We start from the raw sequence: 16,721 nt of genomic DNA, 5'->3' as shown, positions 1-16,721 counted from the left end.
GCTAAAACATACTCAAGGAAAACTGCAGTGACATCTTTAACATTTGTCATACACATTTAATGCTGATGAATACACAACACAATAGCATGCAGAATTTGATTGTGATAAAATACATCTTGTTTGGCACGTTAGGACACTGTCATCAGGTTCACTATTCCCTGACTAAAGAGACACAAATAAAAAAAAAAACACCTGTTCATTACTGTCTCTTCCTTTGATAGAAAAAATAAGATAATAAAGAAACTACACATAACAAAATAAAAAAAAAAACAAACATAAATAATGTATTGAAATATCTACATCATACTCAAAAGACCACAAAAATGGAAATGTTTAAGTATATGAAATCTCATAACAATTAAAAACCCACAGCAAATATATACAAATAGTTCAGATGTTTACAAAGCAGATCTTCTACCATATACAAATCAATCTTAACCGTCACAATATATATAGTTGAAATATCGAGTTGTGATCCCAGATTTACATATTTTCACTTCCTCTAGTTATATCACATATACATGTACTTGGACTTCAATTTTCTAAACTAATGGCCCAGTAACCAGTAAATTTACATATGAACCAGTAAATTTACATACTATAAACTCATTTACATTTCATTATATACTCAACATTTTTAACATATCTTCAAATGTCACAGACAGCAAAAAAAAAAAAAATGTGTTAAACACCAAAGGTGGAGGCTGTTTGCTGTTGTTCAACATTCACCAGCTGCCATAGAAAGCATCTCTTAGAATTAATATGTATCTCATATTTCCTGACACACATAATTATTCTATCTTTAAATAGATATTGCTTCAAATGTATCAGGAATGTGTGAAAATCCTTATAAATGCATATTGTGCATCAACAGATAGCAGTTGTGACTTGGGTTTAAGATGTAAATTTCCATACATGGTACAATCTAAAATAGGGGTAAAGATTTACTTTTTTAAAGAGGTCTATGGGCTACAATGCTCACATGAAAAAGAGCACAATTCCTGACTGGTAGCTTCATCTCCTAACTGGACTTCATACTTCGTGAATGTTGGAGTAGAACTGGAGTAATTGGAGGTATTTGATTGTTCTTGTGAAAAAGTAAAGTTTGTCTCAGTTGTTGTATTGCCAAGATTTTTATAGCATCAAATTTTGTTATGTGGTGCACAGTCACTGCTACTAAAGTTGTCAATATGAAATGTTCATGTCTGACAGATATACATAAACAGACAAATTTTATCGAGTGTCTGGCACAGGTGAGCTAAAATATGTACCTGGTAATGGTAGTTTGGTACAAATTAAAATTTTCAAACTAGATACCATTCAATTAATGAATACAAGTTCAGCTATGTTTAAATTTTCTTGTAATGTATCACTGCAAGTTTAAAGGGGCATTACCTGACAACTGATAGGGAGTAAAAAATTTCTTGTTCTTAACCATGCTGAACAAATGAAGAATAATAATCTCACAAATAAAAAAAATGTGCAACCTTCAACAGAATTTTTAAAAAAAATAATGCAAACATTTTCTGCATTGCAATGAATTATTTACTTCTATACATATATTAAAAGAAACTTTTATGTCAAAATTACAACAAAAGGTTGCAGGAAGTATAAATTTAAAATGTAATGTAAAGCTGTTTAGTCATATTTGCTAATAATGGTAATTGACAAACATGATTTTGACAGTTAATGCCCCTTTAAGCTATATTCAATTAAGGCCAATTCAACTTAATTGATAGATTATCATCCCCGCCCACCCCTCAAAAATTGGCCCGCCCCAATTTTTTTTATTTTGTGAAACTTGCGATTTCCAGAAAATTTTCATGTCCAACTCAGGTATTTACACTTCTTGTGTACATTTTCGGTATAGCAACGTGAAAAGCCACATGAAGAATATGGCTTCTTGCATTCTTATGGGCGTACATGTAAATCTTGAAGAAGTTTGGTATCTTTTTGTGTTAGAAATTAAACTTAACCTGGAATTCGTCTGTGAAATAAGCATAGATTGATATCCATCTGGCATTAAATGAAGCACTTCTGTTGACAAAAACTCGTTTGTCATTAATATTTTTTTCAGAAAATAAAAATTAAAAACTAAAATTCTCCCACCCGCCCCATACTTTTTGGTGACCCTGGATGATAATCTACTAATTAAGTTGAATTGGCCTAATGTATTCCACGGACAGATCTCGGTTAATTTCATCTCGAAGAGAACAGTTGATATCATCCTCTAATGTTCAGTGAAAATGGTGATCTACAAAACATGTAGTAACCTCGAGTAAATTATTGTGTAACATCAGAATTTGGGTCCACATCAATCTTGAAAGAAATTTCTAATAAAATCTTTAAAGAAAATTCACTTCCATCTCATGTTGTCTCTGACAAGAGTTACCTTCCCTAATGTTCTAATTACTCTATAATTAATACCATATGCTCCATTAAAAAAGTAATGAAGTAATGAAAAAGAATGTTAATGATATGTAATCACTGTGATAATTTTTAAATAAATGTATAGCAATAGGCTTTTAAATTTCCAGTTCTTATTCTTCACATATTCTTTTCATTTATGTGGAATCATTATATTTCATGGAAGCTGATTCTCAAACCACAATGAAACATACAATTTATATGTTTCTATGCACATAAACCATACCCACGAAATTGCATCCCATCGAAACCGCAAATCTTGGCAATCCATGAAAATTGACCCCATAGATTTATCGAAAATACGTCCTTGCCACTTCCAGAGAGAAATAAATTATAACATGCAATTATTGGGATTCTTTTTTTTTAAATATGTGTATTAAAGATAAACTCAAAGTCAGCTTTACGAAATGTAAAACAATTTTACAACTAGAAATTGAAACTCGAATTAAGGCCTGGCAATGCTGTTTTACACAAGATGAAAATTTAAATCTAACACCAAATAATATAGAGAAAAGAAAATTGATTTGTTTTGAGGAGATCAAAAGGTCATGATTAAATACCAGTAGTCCTCCTACAGTAGAATCCAAGACTCTTGCATTTCTCACACAGATGCTGAGGGTGGACCTTGCTTTGGTCAGAAACGTCCAATCCATCAGGCTTATCCAAGGGTCGCTGTAATGTAGACAATATTTTTTTTTATTCATACATACCCTTCTGCACACAAAGTTTATTGGTATTTACATTTTGGTTTTTTCACCCTCTTGCTTCAAGCATTTCTTATGATTTTTAATACAAATGAGAACTGATATTTGGCCAGTAAAATTGATCGAAATTTTATGATGAAAACTTTGCTGTAATCATCAACTTAGAGAATATAATTACCTGTTTATGTGGATAGACCATGATGTTGCACTTAATACAGGATTGTCCTGTGTTGGCCCAACTGTTTCCACTCATCCACTTCCTCTTACACTTAGGACACTTGTACTCGCCAAAACATCTCTTCTTGCCTTGGTAGGGTGTTAGTCCTTCCCCCTTTGGTCTTGCCTGAAGATATATTTAAAATTCTTGTACAAATACATGACTTGTATATATTTATTTTAGCATGTAGTGCTTTCTGTATGTATTCTCCATAAGGATACACAAGACCAAACATTTTTTAGATGTGGTGAAGCGACACAATTGTCCCACCCAAGGGCCATAACTCTGCCTAAAGTTATCCGACCAGACCCTTAAAATTACTATAATAACAAAATAGTATCTTGACCTGCATATTCTCATGATACATTCCAAATTCAATTCAAAATGTCAATGTTAATTGAGATAATGGGTGGAAACTGTTTGAAATTTTTGAAGTCCACAGGGCATAACTCTGCCAAATAATTTTCACCCGAACCTAACTCAACTCAACCTGTGTATTCTCATGATGTATCTATATACTGAATTTCAAAATTAGCTGAAACTATGAATTGTTTGACATTTTCTAAGTCCAAGGGACATAACTTTGTCCAACTCTGTACTGTGAATCACATTTGCAAGAATATTATTTTTGCGCAATTTTGTAAGACTAGCCATTTGAGAAAGTTTTGTTCTCATGAATAAACTTTTACACATAGAAGACTTTTAAAAGAATCAAATAAAAAACATTCAATAATGTTATGTGTCATGAATAAATACATCTGACATTGTATCCACGTGAAAATAAGGTGTCACATGATATAAAAGTGATATATAGTACTCAAGAATGTAATCATTTGTTATGTAATGTAACTAGAGGCATAACTGAAACCTGTTAAAGGTTTCAAATTCACAACATATTTTAGCCATGACCCCATGTTCACAACATTGAATATGCTTAGTAGTTAGTAATGAACTCCTCCCAGGATCAAGAATTTGCAGGGGTTGTGGAGATAGGTGAGAAAACTTCCTGAAGAACTGTAGTGGGGTGCCCAGGGGGCAAAGTCCCTTAAATATGACATATATTTTAACTGCAAATTCCACCTCATTTGGCCATGTGTATTTCGGGTGGTAGTTCTCATAAAGTGCATTTCATGATAAAAAGTATCGGGTAGTACAGATGTTTTAAGAAATTTAAATGGAGTATGGACCATACTTGTACATAGAAGTATGTGTATTACTAGACATAGAATACTATACATACCAATCATAGATCCAAGTATTCAAGTCATACACCCTCTGTCATTCATGTTAATACATTTTCAATACTACAACCCCATAATGAGAGAGGTACATGTACTTTGTGATACTTTCTAATTCACAATGCATTCATACAAAAACAAGGATACTCAAAATTCTACTACACCAAAATATTGGTAGGAAAATGCTGAATGTTGGGGTTGCCACATTGAAGTTGCCACGCTGCCAATTAGAAATTATTTTTTATCAGATTCAGAGAAGGATTTTAATACTTGCTGGTATCTTCCCGTTTTTCTCTCTTATTATCTGTAAAACTATGATGGATGTAAATTGTAAAGTACTAAGATACCCCTTTGTTCCATTTTACTTACATGTAATAATGCTAAGTGCTTTTAAATATGTCACATAGTAAAACAGTGCAATATTTTAAACTATGTCAAAGATGACAATACTACCATAGACTTAGTATGACTAACATGCACTACTATATTCATACATTGTACTACCATAGACTTAAGGAGGTATACTACATTTTGCAATCATCATAAAATCTGACTTCCTTTAAACATGAATTAAAATATAAATATCAGAGAATTGTCTTCTTTTTAATTGCCTTAGCTGAGTAGTTCAGTAGGTTATCGTATCGACTGCTGAACTATAGATTAAGGGTTCAGTCCAGCAGGGGTTTTTAATTGTTTTCAGATTACTTTCCACTAAAACTGCATTTTTTGACAAGAAAGGTAAATTTGAAAGTTCTCTATTTAAGTACATCCTCCACATCCGTATCAAATTCCTCTGGTGTAGTATTCCTTCTTAAATGTTTAATACATACACACTAATTCCTCCTTAATGAAATATCCAAATCTAAATTATGTCCAAAAGTGTACCATGTATTGATAATTGTGGTCTTGCACAATATACAACAGTTTATTTTCACACACACACACACACCCCCCCCCCTCCCCCTCCCCTAAAAGATAGTAAAATAAACTTTTATTCTCTATAAATGTTCACCATTAAAAGCAACAAGAACATGCTGATGCTGAGCATCAGATAATGGTGATGATAGGTTTGGTACAAAGGTAACACAGTAACACAGCACTGGGTGAGTTTACAGCTCTATTTTGGTACCAATGATAAGGCACAAACAGCTGATAGTATACATGTGTGTGTGTTAGATATACACGCGTTGCTGTGATGAGAAAAACATGGCAACTCATGAATCATACCAGCTAAAAAATCATATTAATATAAATATCAAAGCACCTGCTTTGGAATGTATACAGAGTTTGGGAAACAGTGGTGTGTATTGCCACTGTTTCGGTTTGGTGTTATAATGCTTACTTCTTGGTTTGCACTTGTTACAATGCCATTGTATTATCATATCCTAAGCTAATAATGGTAATTTTGTTTCTATGCAAAGTGCTAGCAATTCGCACTACTAATGTAATACATGCTGAACACAAGAATTGAAGTAGGGGAGGGAATATGTTTTTAGGAGTGAATTGTGGCCTACCTGTGGACAGTCTCTGATGAAGTGTCCCTTGGTGAAGCACAGATGGCAGAGGTAGGTGCTGGGTGGACGTTTACTGGGCTTTCTGTCAACAGACAGTGATAGTTCACAGAACTGATCCGCTAAATCGTTAATGCTATCGTAACCAGCAGCAGACAGGCCGGTAGCATAGGGGTGCTAAGAAAAAATAAAGAAAAGATGGAGACATTAACAAATATATTCTTTTACTGTACTTTTATCACTTCGCATGCATTCGTAATTATGTAAATATCTGCACAGTTGGAGGGTGGGGTGACCTTTCCCCATTCTGATACCATGCTGGGTATGTATGACTGCGTCAGTGTCTTATCTGAAACACTCTGGGGTTTAATTCTGAAACTCGATACAATTAACGAAGCTCATCACAGAAGCATCCACAGCGGGGTATCACTCCCACAGCAATTTTTGTTTAATCTGTCATTCTTCATATTTGCTATTTCTTAGAAGATAAGCAACATTCTTTACATTCTAAAAACTTTGAACACGATAAATCATGAATTAAAATGGAACACTCACAGTGTTGTAGCCGTTAATGGGTACCGTGTTCCAATCCGGGCTAAATATAGTTTGGCCATTTTTCAGAAGAGATGTGACGGTGCTGACCGTGTTTACTGTCGAAACGGGGTTGGACCAAGGATCCGTGTACACGCCCTGTCCCCCTTGCACAGCTCCTTGGTCGGTTAGAAATACTCCCCAGTTCATTAACATTTGGGATGGATACTGTTGGTAAGTGTCCATGACTGCCAAAGAGGATCACCCTACCACACCGAGTTTTCTGCTATCAGCTCGACAAGTGATGGATGTTGGGGGAACTCTCAGTCGTGTGCCCTCGATAGGGTGCCAACTGAGTTCATCTGTCTGTATTTGGGAAAAGGGGCGGACGCAGTTTCCTCGGCTGTTTTAATGCATGTGAAGGAAGTTTGACGTCAAAAACGTAGTTTTTCAAAGTACCGCTGTGCTTTGATGTCACAATCTAACTTTCATGGGATGTCTTGTCGATAAATGTACCGTGAGATTCAAAATGTGGATTAAGAATTTGCGTAATTATACCATTTATTTTCTTCTGAAGCTTATTTTTCGTACCATTCAAGAATTTTAGATGTTGAGACGTGTCCCGCTTTAGTTTTTGCCAACGGTTACCGTGACATGGAACCTCCCTTTTTAACGTTATATCCGGGGACTCTCCGCAGACTCTCTCTTGCACTATACCCTCTCTCTCTCTCTCTCTCTCTCTTCGCCTCTATACAATGAAATAATTCATTCTATTCCCTCTCCTCTTTCTAAATATCCAGGTAACTTTATCTATCTCATTATCAGTTAATCAGATTAATCATGGAATTAATAAATCTATCGCATTCACTTTTTGTTTCAGAATTATTTACTTTGTATGTCGGGGAAACTCGTTGACATGATCAGAAAGGAGGACTGTCACTCGTTCATTCGTTCGTTCCATATCGGTATCGGACGCCGTAGCTCATGGTTGCCTGAACCATGAATCGAACCAGGTTGAGAAAATACAACTGTCATCCTAAAAAAAATTGCGTATAGCCGATTAGGCCGTTCCAGAAAGGGTCATCTCAAAACTCCCTCGTATCGTTACATCCACCCACCCTCCCACTTTTGGGGCCAGAAATTGCCTATTCAAGTCTTAAAATCATAGTTACATAGTGGGTAAACTTAGCATGATTTCTTTGTCATGTGTGTGTGTACGACAATCAATGGTCAATTGACGACTACTGTTTATAGACTCGGTGCGAGGTGTTTGCTGCAGAAGCGTCCAGAGAAGGATAGGACGTCATCTGCATGATCGGTGGTTATCTCGGAATCTCACACTTATAGTTTTGCTTCTTTTTATGTCAAATTATAGGCACGCTTTGGCGCATTTAACACCCATGCAACTTCTTTATTTTTATGCCCCCGAGATCGAAGATCGGGGGGCATATTGTTTTTGTCCTCTCTCATTCTGTAATTCTGTCTGAAACTTTAACCTTGCTAATAACTTTTGAACAGTAAGTGATAGAGCTTTGATATTTCACATGAGTATTCCTTGTGACAAGACTTTTCCGTGGGTACTAATCCTTTTGACCTTGACATTTGACCTACTTTAAAAAGAATTGACATTGGACATAACTTCTAAATGGTAAATATTAGAGCTTTCATATTGCACGTGAGCATTTCTTGTGACAGGATCTTTCTACTGGTACCAAGATATTTGTGCTTGTGACCTTGGCCATCTTTGGAATTGGCCATTATTGGGGGCATTTGTGTTTCACAAACACATCTTGTTTTATTTTTTTTAATGGTGAAAGACGAATATTTTGAGAAAAATTGCAGCAACGAAGGTGGAATGGTTTCTTCGAAACCACTGCGGTTAAGTTCGTGCATGCCAACAATAGCAGGAACAATGATGACGACGACACCACACAGTCGGGTGCTCTACCAACTGAGCTAACTGGCCACCGGCGATCAAATCCGGCTGACCGCCACACTCCTCCCTCCTTAAATGTCTTCACACCTGAAGACATCAACCCAGGATCTTACTCCCCTGGCAGACATTTTCACCTGTCGGTTCCAGGGGCTGGTCTACGGCACCACATGTAACAGGAAGGAAGAAAATGCAACAGACCAGATCGGGATTCGAACCTGGGCCCCCTGAATCTCTAGTCAGGTGCTCTATCAACTGAGCTATCTGGTCACCGGCGATCGAACCCGGCTTCGGCTGACCGCTACATTCCTCCCTCCTTAGATTGTCTTCATCCACGAAGACACAACTCAGATTCTTTTTGCCCCTGGCAGGATCGGACTTGCATTTGCAGACCGGGATTTGTAGGTTGTTCGCCGGTGGCCAGTTAGCTCAGTTGGTAGAGCACTAGGGAATCAGCTGGGGCCCGGGTTCCCGGTCTGGTCCGTTGTAGAGCACCTGACTAGGGATTCAGCTGGGGCCCGGGTTCCCGGTCTGGTCCGTTGTAGAGCACCTGACTAGGGATTCAGCTGGGGCCCGGGTTCCCGGTCTGGTCCGTTGTAGAGCACCTGACTAGGGATTCAGCTGGGGCCCGGGTTCCCGGTCTGGTCCGTTGTAGAGCACCTGACTAGGGATTCAGCTGGGGCCCGGGTTCCCGGTCTGGTCCGTTGTAGAGCACCTGACTAGGGATTCAGCTGGGGCCCGGGTTCCCGGTCTGGTCCGTTGTAGAGCACCTGACTAGGGATTCAGCTGGGGCCCGGGTTCCCGGTCTGGTCCGTTGTAGAGCACCTGACTAGGGATTCAGCTGGGGCCCGGGTTCCCGGTCTGGTCCGTTGCATTTTCTCCCCTCCTGTTACATATCAATACATAAATAAATATTTCAAATAAAGTAAGAATGAGACAAATATTGAATGTGAATATGAAAGTCACACACATATACCCACTCACACACATACTAATTAAAAGGAATCTAAAAGACTTCGGTGGGAATTGGGTTTTTTTCGGAATCCCCCCCCCCCCAAAAAAAAGATGCAGTCCCTGCACGATATGTAACAATTTGTTACAAAGCTATGGCACGCCAAATTCACAAAAAATGAGCTAAACATAGTTTCACAGTTGATAAACTAGGTTTATCGACTGTAAACTATAGTTTACGGACCGTAAACTATAGTTAACGACGTTAATCTATATTTCACATCTGTAAACCATAGTTAACAGATAATCTATGTTTCACAAGCGTAAACTATAATTGACAATGAAAACAATCATTAGCGATTGAAAAACATAGTTTATCTAATAAATACGGTTTCACGATTGTAAACTACGGTTTACAAGTCTAAACTATTATTAACGAATGTAAATGATAGTTTACAGTTTGTAAGATGTAGTTTATAGTCATTTAATGCGCCGAATTCTCAAAAAAGTGATAAACACAGTTTTGTTTAATATAGTTTATGAGTAAAATGGCAGTTAGCTATAGTTTACGATCAAAAACTATAATTAACGAATGTTAAACATAGTTTATCTGATAAATATAGTATCACAATTTGTGAAACTAGGATTAACAATTGTGAACTATAGTTAACGAATGTAAATTATAGTTTACAAATGTGAATCTGTATTTATCAGCAAAATCTATTGTTAACGTTTATTTAAAGACAGATAAACTTGGATTAGCATTTGTAAACTATAGTTTACAACCGTTAAATATAGTTTTACGGATGAAAACTATAGTTAACGAATCGTTAACTATAGTTTACGATCCGTAAACTATAGTTTACAGTCGATAAACCTAGTTTATTAACTGTGAAACTATGTTTAGCTCATTTTTGTGAATTTGGCGTGCCATACAAAGCATAGCACGAGTGACGATAAACAATATGTTGTCACATAGCGTCGCCATTCGTGCTATGGTATGTAATGAGTTGTCACATACCGGTCTAGTTGTTACATACCGTGGCCGTATCAAAGCCGGCTGGGCTCATTTCTGAAAATCAAAGTCGTTGTAACGAGTAAAGTATCTCATTATAACGAGTTAATTAGTATCTCATTATAACAAGAGAAATAGCTCACTATAACGAAATTACTGACGGGAAAGTGTCAGGGCCTTCTCTTGTTCCCCAAATTTAAGATTTGTTCTAAAACAAGTTGTAGCTATGGTATATTCAAATAAAGAAATTTCCAGTAGCAGAAATTGAACATATGTTGTAATTTGTTCGATATGTAATGTGTATTGTACGATATCTCAAAAGCATTCGTAAATGAACATTACATCCCTTCAAAGTATTCTCCGCGGTTTGGAATACATAATTTCAATCTGAAATGCGTCACGGTACGCTGATTTGGGTAGACCTCTGAGGCACTGACTGATGGCTTGTCGGGACTTGTAACGACGACCAGATAAGAACTTTTTAAGTTTTGGAAAAAGGAAAAAGTCGCATGGGGCTAGATCTGGAGAGTATGGTGGGTGTGGCAAGACGGTAACTTTCTCCGACTTCAATAATTATTTCACGAGCTCAGATGTATGTGATGTCCATGAGCATTATCATGAAGTAGACGAACATGCCTAAATCCTGACACAGGGCGTCGCTTCATGCGTTTGTGATAATATTTCTTGAGCTTTTTTAGTATAACATCTCGGTAATACCGACCTGTAACACTTTTGCCCTTTGGTACCGGAATTTGTACGGCTATACCATCACATGAGAAGAATTTGCAATAAAGAACCTTCTTTGTGCTTATGGTTCTTTAAGTTTAAACAATATTTATTCGTAAATAATTCGATGATAATGTTTACAAACAATGTCTTATACATGTAATAGATTGAGAAACAAGCCAAAAGGCTTATATTAATATCTCTCTAAATATCTTGCAAGTAAGAGGTGAATGAAAATTCTAAGTAAAACAAGTCGTGTACTAATTATTACAATACATGCAAAAAGAAATGGGAATAAGAGAGAAAAGCTGGAATTGAGTATTGGGAGAAAAAATAACACACGTTTATATGTATGATAAGTGTCGATACGGATCAAATGAATATAAACTATAGACAAAGTTGAAATAACAAATTGTAGAGTTATGCCATATAAACAATAAGTAATAAACACAGGTTTTCCACTTATTACAACCTTGGTGCACATGAGTATATTTTATATACAATATGACAGTATTACATGTAGATATAGTAGAACAGCTTTCAGAGGTAGGCTCAGAACCTTTTACTTTCAACAAGAAATTTCTGGGCTAAATAAAAAATGCTGTTATCACTTTCAGATAAATTTTCATTATAGTATAACAATAATTCTACATTAAGTGGATATGGCAGTGTCAGAATTGTATTGGTCCCAACTCTTGAGTGCATATTACAGCGTAAAAGAAAATGATCAATACTTTCTACTTCTCCACAAATGCAAAGAGGTGAATTGCATAATTTTCTTTGAAACATATGAAGATTAAGAGCACTGCATTCTAATCTCAATTTTGCATGAAGAGTTTGTCCGATTGGTTCTTTTGGCAACTACAGGCCTTCTACCGTATTTAGTTAGCAATATTTTGTTTCCAATTTTTCTTACTGATTCGAAATAGTGAACCCATGTTTCGTCACCACTAACAATGTCTGCCAATTGTCTTTGATTGAATTTGGGAAACATTTTAAGCAATTGCTTAGCGGTTTGTACTCGTACCCGTTTTTTTGGTCATCTGTCAATATATGCGGTATCCATCTGGCAGAAATCTTTCGTACTTTCAAAATGCGCTTCAAAATGAAATGCACCCGCGATAGCGATATGCCAGCAGCTTTGGCAATATCACGAATCTTGCATCTGCCATCACTTTCAATTATTTTCCAGTCTAATTTTAATTAGACTGGATTATTTCCTTGACTTTTCAGACATTTGCCTTGCCTGTTACAGTCACAGGTCGACCAGATGTTGCTGCATCTTTGACGGACTCTGTACCAGTCAGAAATTTCTTTCTCCACCTACGAACTGTCTTACAAGTTACCGAATGACCGAGTTTTGTACGAACTTTTATATAAGCTCTAACTTCTTCAATATCCTCAACCCATTTCCCAACCATTTTTACAACAGTGGTCAACGACTGGCTCTATGGAAATGACTATAAGTTTAAAACTATGTGGAACTGAATGCTCGTGTTTATACCGTTGGAAAGGTATTGAATAGCGCTATTCACGAGTATCATTATCCATGGAATCGTGCAAAGTGTTATCGCGCTGTGGTACAATACACATTACATATCGAACAGCTCTCGTTTATAATATAGTTTGAGGAAAATCTAACATGTGACTGAAGTACAGTGTTGGGTTTTCTGTTTTAACATCAGAAATAAAACCAAGCTGAGGCTGTGGGCTTGGTTGCCCCACATTTTCGTCTACAAAGAAAATCTGAATTCAATATCTGGTACGTAGAATTAGGAAGGGAAGGGGGCTGCCCCCCCCCCTTTTTTTTTGACAATGAACACTATCGTTTTAGGAAGTGTTTTGTTATGAAATTCCACAGTTACTTCTTCCTCCACTTCAACTTCAAATCTCTTGAGCAATTAGAATGTATTTTTATCAACATATTTAATACCAGTTATTAATGGTGCCAGTAAGTTTCAACATCGAGTTCATCAACAGTAGATATTGGAATAAGAACCTACCACACTAAAATCATTATACTTCATCATGTGTAAAACACTGTACCGGGAACCGGTATTACTCGGCATCAAATGTAACAGGAAGGGCGAAACTGCTACGGATCAGATCAAGATTCTAACCCGAGCCCCCTGAATCTCTAGTCAGGTGCTCTACTAATTGAACTATCTGGCCACCGGCGATTGAACCCGACTGACCGCTACATTCCTCCCTCCATAAATGTCTTCACCCTTGAAGACACCCCCTCCCAGATTTTTAAAATAATGAAATGCCGTAGTTGACGCAGAAAGATATATCTAGAAGTCTTTAACAGTACACTCAGTTTATTATTTCATTATTCTAACTTTAGGTTTTATGAAACACTTTCATTAGTAGACATTGCAAATAGTTGCGACTCAGTAGATGATTTAAAGTAGACATCTTAACTATATGGCACGCCATTTTTACATCTATTCCTCTTAAAAAATATCTCATAAATTCTATAAGATATATTATAATAAAAAGTTATAAGATATCCTCTAAAGTTTACGAGATATCTTATATCCGTGATAAGATCTTATCAAAGATACGATATAATTTTTCTTTCTAAGATATCTTATAAGGCATATAAGATATATATTTTATAATATATCTCATAAATTTATTAGAGATCTCAAAAATTTACAAGATATCTTATGTATTGTATAAGATATCTCATAAATAAATTTTTATAAGATATCTCATAAACTTTATAAGATATCTTATAAAAGAAAGTTTATAAGATATCTCATATATTTTATAAGATATCTCATAAACTTTATGAGATATCTTGTTTACTATACAAGATATCTTATATATTTTATGAGATATCTTATTAACTGTAAGTATATGAGATATCTTATAAAATGTATGAGATACCTTATAAACTTTCTTTTATAAAATATCTTATAAAGTTTATGAGATATCTTAAAAAAGTTATAAGGTATAGTTTATGAGATATGCTATGAAAATTCATTTATGAGATATCTTTTAAAATATACGACTTAGAACTTGGTACATTTAATCACCAGTCACGACAATCTGGAGCAATACCAACAGGCTTGCATTGTTCCAACTATAAAGCTGAAGAAAAAGCCATCAGTCATGCTGCACATACCATCACAGACAAAGTCAATATCACAACTCCAGTTGTTTTCCTTACAGATGCTCTGTCTGTATTACAGGGATTGACAAACAACAAGCTACCATCACTAGAACAGGTGCTATTTAACATTCAAAGTCGCATAACAGTGCTACAATGGATCCCTTCGCACTGTGGAGTCTATGGTAATGAACAAGCTGACATTCTCGCAAAACAAGGTGCTGGACAACAACAAGAGGAAAACCCAGTCTGCCTTGCAGAGATGAAAACCATAATAAAATCCCTGTACAGAAAATCCAACCATCAAGACAGTTACCACCATCTGTCGAGTCCTGAACAAACCGTCATATTCAGACTGAGGACAGGACACAATAGACTAAACAAACATCTGAACAGAGTGATGAAAGTGGTACCATCCCCAATGTGTCCCTGTGGTGAGGCAGAACAAGATACAACACATATTCTACAGACATGCAAGAACCATCAGGCATTGAGACAAAGGATATGGCCATTACCAACAACCATCCAGGAAAAGCTATTTGGAACAGTGGAGGACTTACAGAAGACCACCAGATTCGTAGAGGAAGCAGAAATCCAAGTGTAGAGGCGAACGACAAGAAGATCACCTTGATGAGAGGAAAATGTTTGTTTTTTTCAATATTAGGAGTCAAAGGTCAAGGTCGTAGTATCAGTAAATAGGAAAACCTTTTAGGCAGAATACATATCAAACTATTGGAACTAGGATCTTACAACTTGGTACATTTAATCACCATTGTGAGAGGAATATGCCTATTATTTTTCAAGGTGGAGCTAGGATCTTACAACTTGGTACATTTCATTACCTTGATTAGAAGAAGATGCCTATTGTTTTTCAAGGCCAGGGGTCAATGGTCAAGGTTGTAGTATCAGTTAATAGGAAAACCATGTAGCCAGAATACAGATAGGATATTAGAACTGGTACCTTTAATCACCATGATGAGAGGAAAATGCCTATTGTTTTTCCAAGATCAAAGTCATATCAGTTTTAAAATAGGAAAACCTTGTAGGCAGAATACAAATCAAACCAATGGGGGTTATAAGGACCATCAAACTTGGTACACATACAATTTGTGCCACACTGAAGGTGCTTATTGTTTCTGAAGGTCAAGGTCTTAGTATCACTCAATAGAAAAGCCTTGTTTTCCAGTTTTTTTTCCCTCGTCATGAATACAGGCACCAGACCCCCCCCCCCCCCTCCCCCTTAGAGAAATACAAACTCAGTTCACATTTACTTCATTGGTGCAGTATGAGCTACTTTAGGGCTAAAGTAGGTCAAATAGTTTTCTGGACTTTTTCTGGTCATGGATACAGATGTTGCACTGAAGGTCTAACGGGGGTATGTTGTTCTGTTTGCGATATTCTTGATGTAGTCATAGATATCGGTTCACAAAATATCACTACAGAATAATGGAGCTCAAGAGACGTGTGAAGTCATGTATTTGGTTCTATATGCTCTATATTGAAACGTTGTTAAATGACAGCCATACTTCAGTTGGAGGTAGCGGAGGACGAGAAGGCATTCCTGAACCAGATAAAAGAAGAGGGAGAGGAACGGCCAGAACATGACACGTGTTATCTAGTTCCTTCTACAGGACATTGCTTCCACAAACTAGGGAACCACGTCCAGTAATACAGCAGGTTCCACCTGAAGGTTGCCTTGTGCTCGTGTCCTGTGTGTGGTATTAAGGAGGTACTCTACATCGTCATAATGATGGACTTCCTTTTCAAACATGGATGGAAATATAAATATCAGCAATATTTGTCTATTCATTCAAAAATTAATGTCTAGCTCAGTGGGTTAGCAGTTGACTTCTGAACTGCCGATCGTGGGTTCGAGTTCCGCAGGGGTTTTAAATTTTTCTCAGGTGTTTTCTACTAAAACTACATTTTTTGACTAAATAGAGTAAATTTGAAAGTTTTCAATATCAAAATATTGTTGTATATACACGCCACTTCTCATCCATATCAAATTTCTGTGGTGTAGCATACCTCCTTAAATAAATTCTTTGATAAATATGGTGTATATTGTTATGTACACAGGAGAGAGGTCCTTTTTGTTGAGTCCAAAATATCATAGGATATTGAGTACAGCTCACAGTATAAAGATTTTCAATATATAGATCTTTAACTGTGAGAGTAGATAGAACTTTTGTGTATTCCCCACACCAGCTCTTTTATATCTTGAAAATTCAACATAAGCAAGATTTCTACATTCCACGACTTATGCACCAGTGTGTGTTCAAAGACTTCCATCACTCTTTGAACAAGGTGACTATGATGAATAATGTGGTCCAAGAACCTCTTGTTAAAA

The 16,721-nt window shown here is 36.4% G+C and overlaps 3 protein-coding genes across 7 annotated transcripts in view; 1 reads left to right on the top strand and 2 right to left on the bottom strand.

Annotated features, from left to right (window-relative positions):
* LOC125670429 (tRNA methyltransferase 10 homolog A-like) overlaps positions 1-2,239 on the bottom strand; it is a 36,498-nt gene extending 34,259 nt beyond the window's left edge. The window contains exon 1 of the mRNA XM_048905592.2: positions 2,121-2,239. Coding sequence (XP_048761549.1) covers positions 2,121-2,227 — 107 coding nt within the window. The 5' untranslated portion in view covers positions 2,228-2,239. The remainder of the gene's footprint in view (positions 1-2,120) is intronic.
* LOC125670431 (zinc finger CCHC domain-containing protein 24-like) overlaps positions 1-7,489 on the bottom strand; it is a 31,962-nt gene extending 24,473 nt beyond the window's left edge. For 3 of the 5 annotated variants that reach the window (XM_048905601.2, XM_048905597.2, XM_048905602.2), the window contains exons 1-4: positions 6,653-7,489; positions 6,101-6,274; positions 3,310-3,474; positions 2,988-3,099 (exon numbers count right to left, since the gene is read on the bottom strand). In XM_048905601.2, the coding sequence (XP_048761558.1) occupies positions 2,988-3,099; positions 3,310-3,474; positions 6,101-6,274; positions 6,653-6,874 (673 nt within the window). In that variant the 5' untranslated portion in view covers positions 6,875-7,489. Of the gene's footprint in view, positions 1-35; positions 2,255-2,557; positions 2,741-2,987; positions 3,100-3,309; positions 3,475-6,100; positions 6,275-6,652 lie in introns of those variants that run through there. The other 2 variants (XM_048905599.2, XM_048905598.2) reach the window with 2 other exon arrangements.
* On the top strand, positions 6,873-14,975 carry LOC125668842 (uncharacterized). Its single transcript, XM_056164390.1, has 2 exons — positions 6,873-6,992; positions 14,301-14,975. Exons 1-2 carry the CDS (start codon positions 6,873-6,875, stop codon positions 14,973-14,975), a joined length of 795 nt encoding a protein of 264 aa, XP_056020365.1.
* The last annotated feature ends 1,746 nt before the right edge of the window (positions 14,976-16,721 follow it).

The sequence above is a fragment of the Ostrea edulis genome, chromosome 4 (genome assembly GCF_947568905.1).
Source record: "Ostrea edulis chromosome 4, xbOstEdul1.1, whole genome shotgun sequence".
NCBI lineage: Eukaryota > Metazoa > Mollusca > Bivalvia > Ostreida > Ostreidae > Ostrea > Ostrea edulis.
This window is presented reverse-complemented; position numbering and strand designations above follow the sequence as displayed.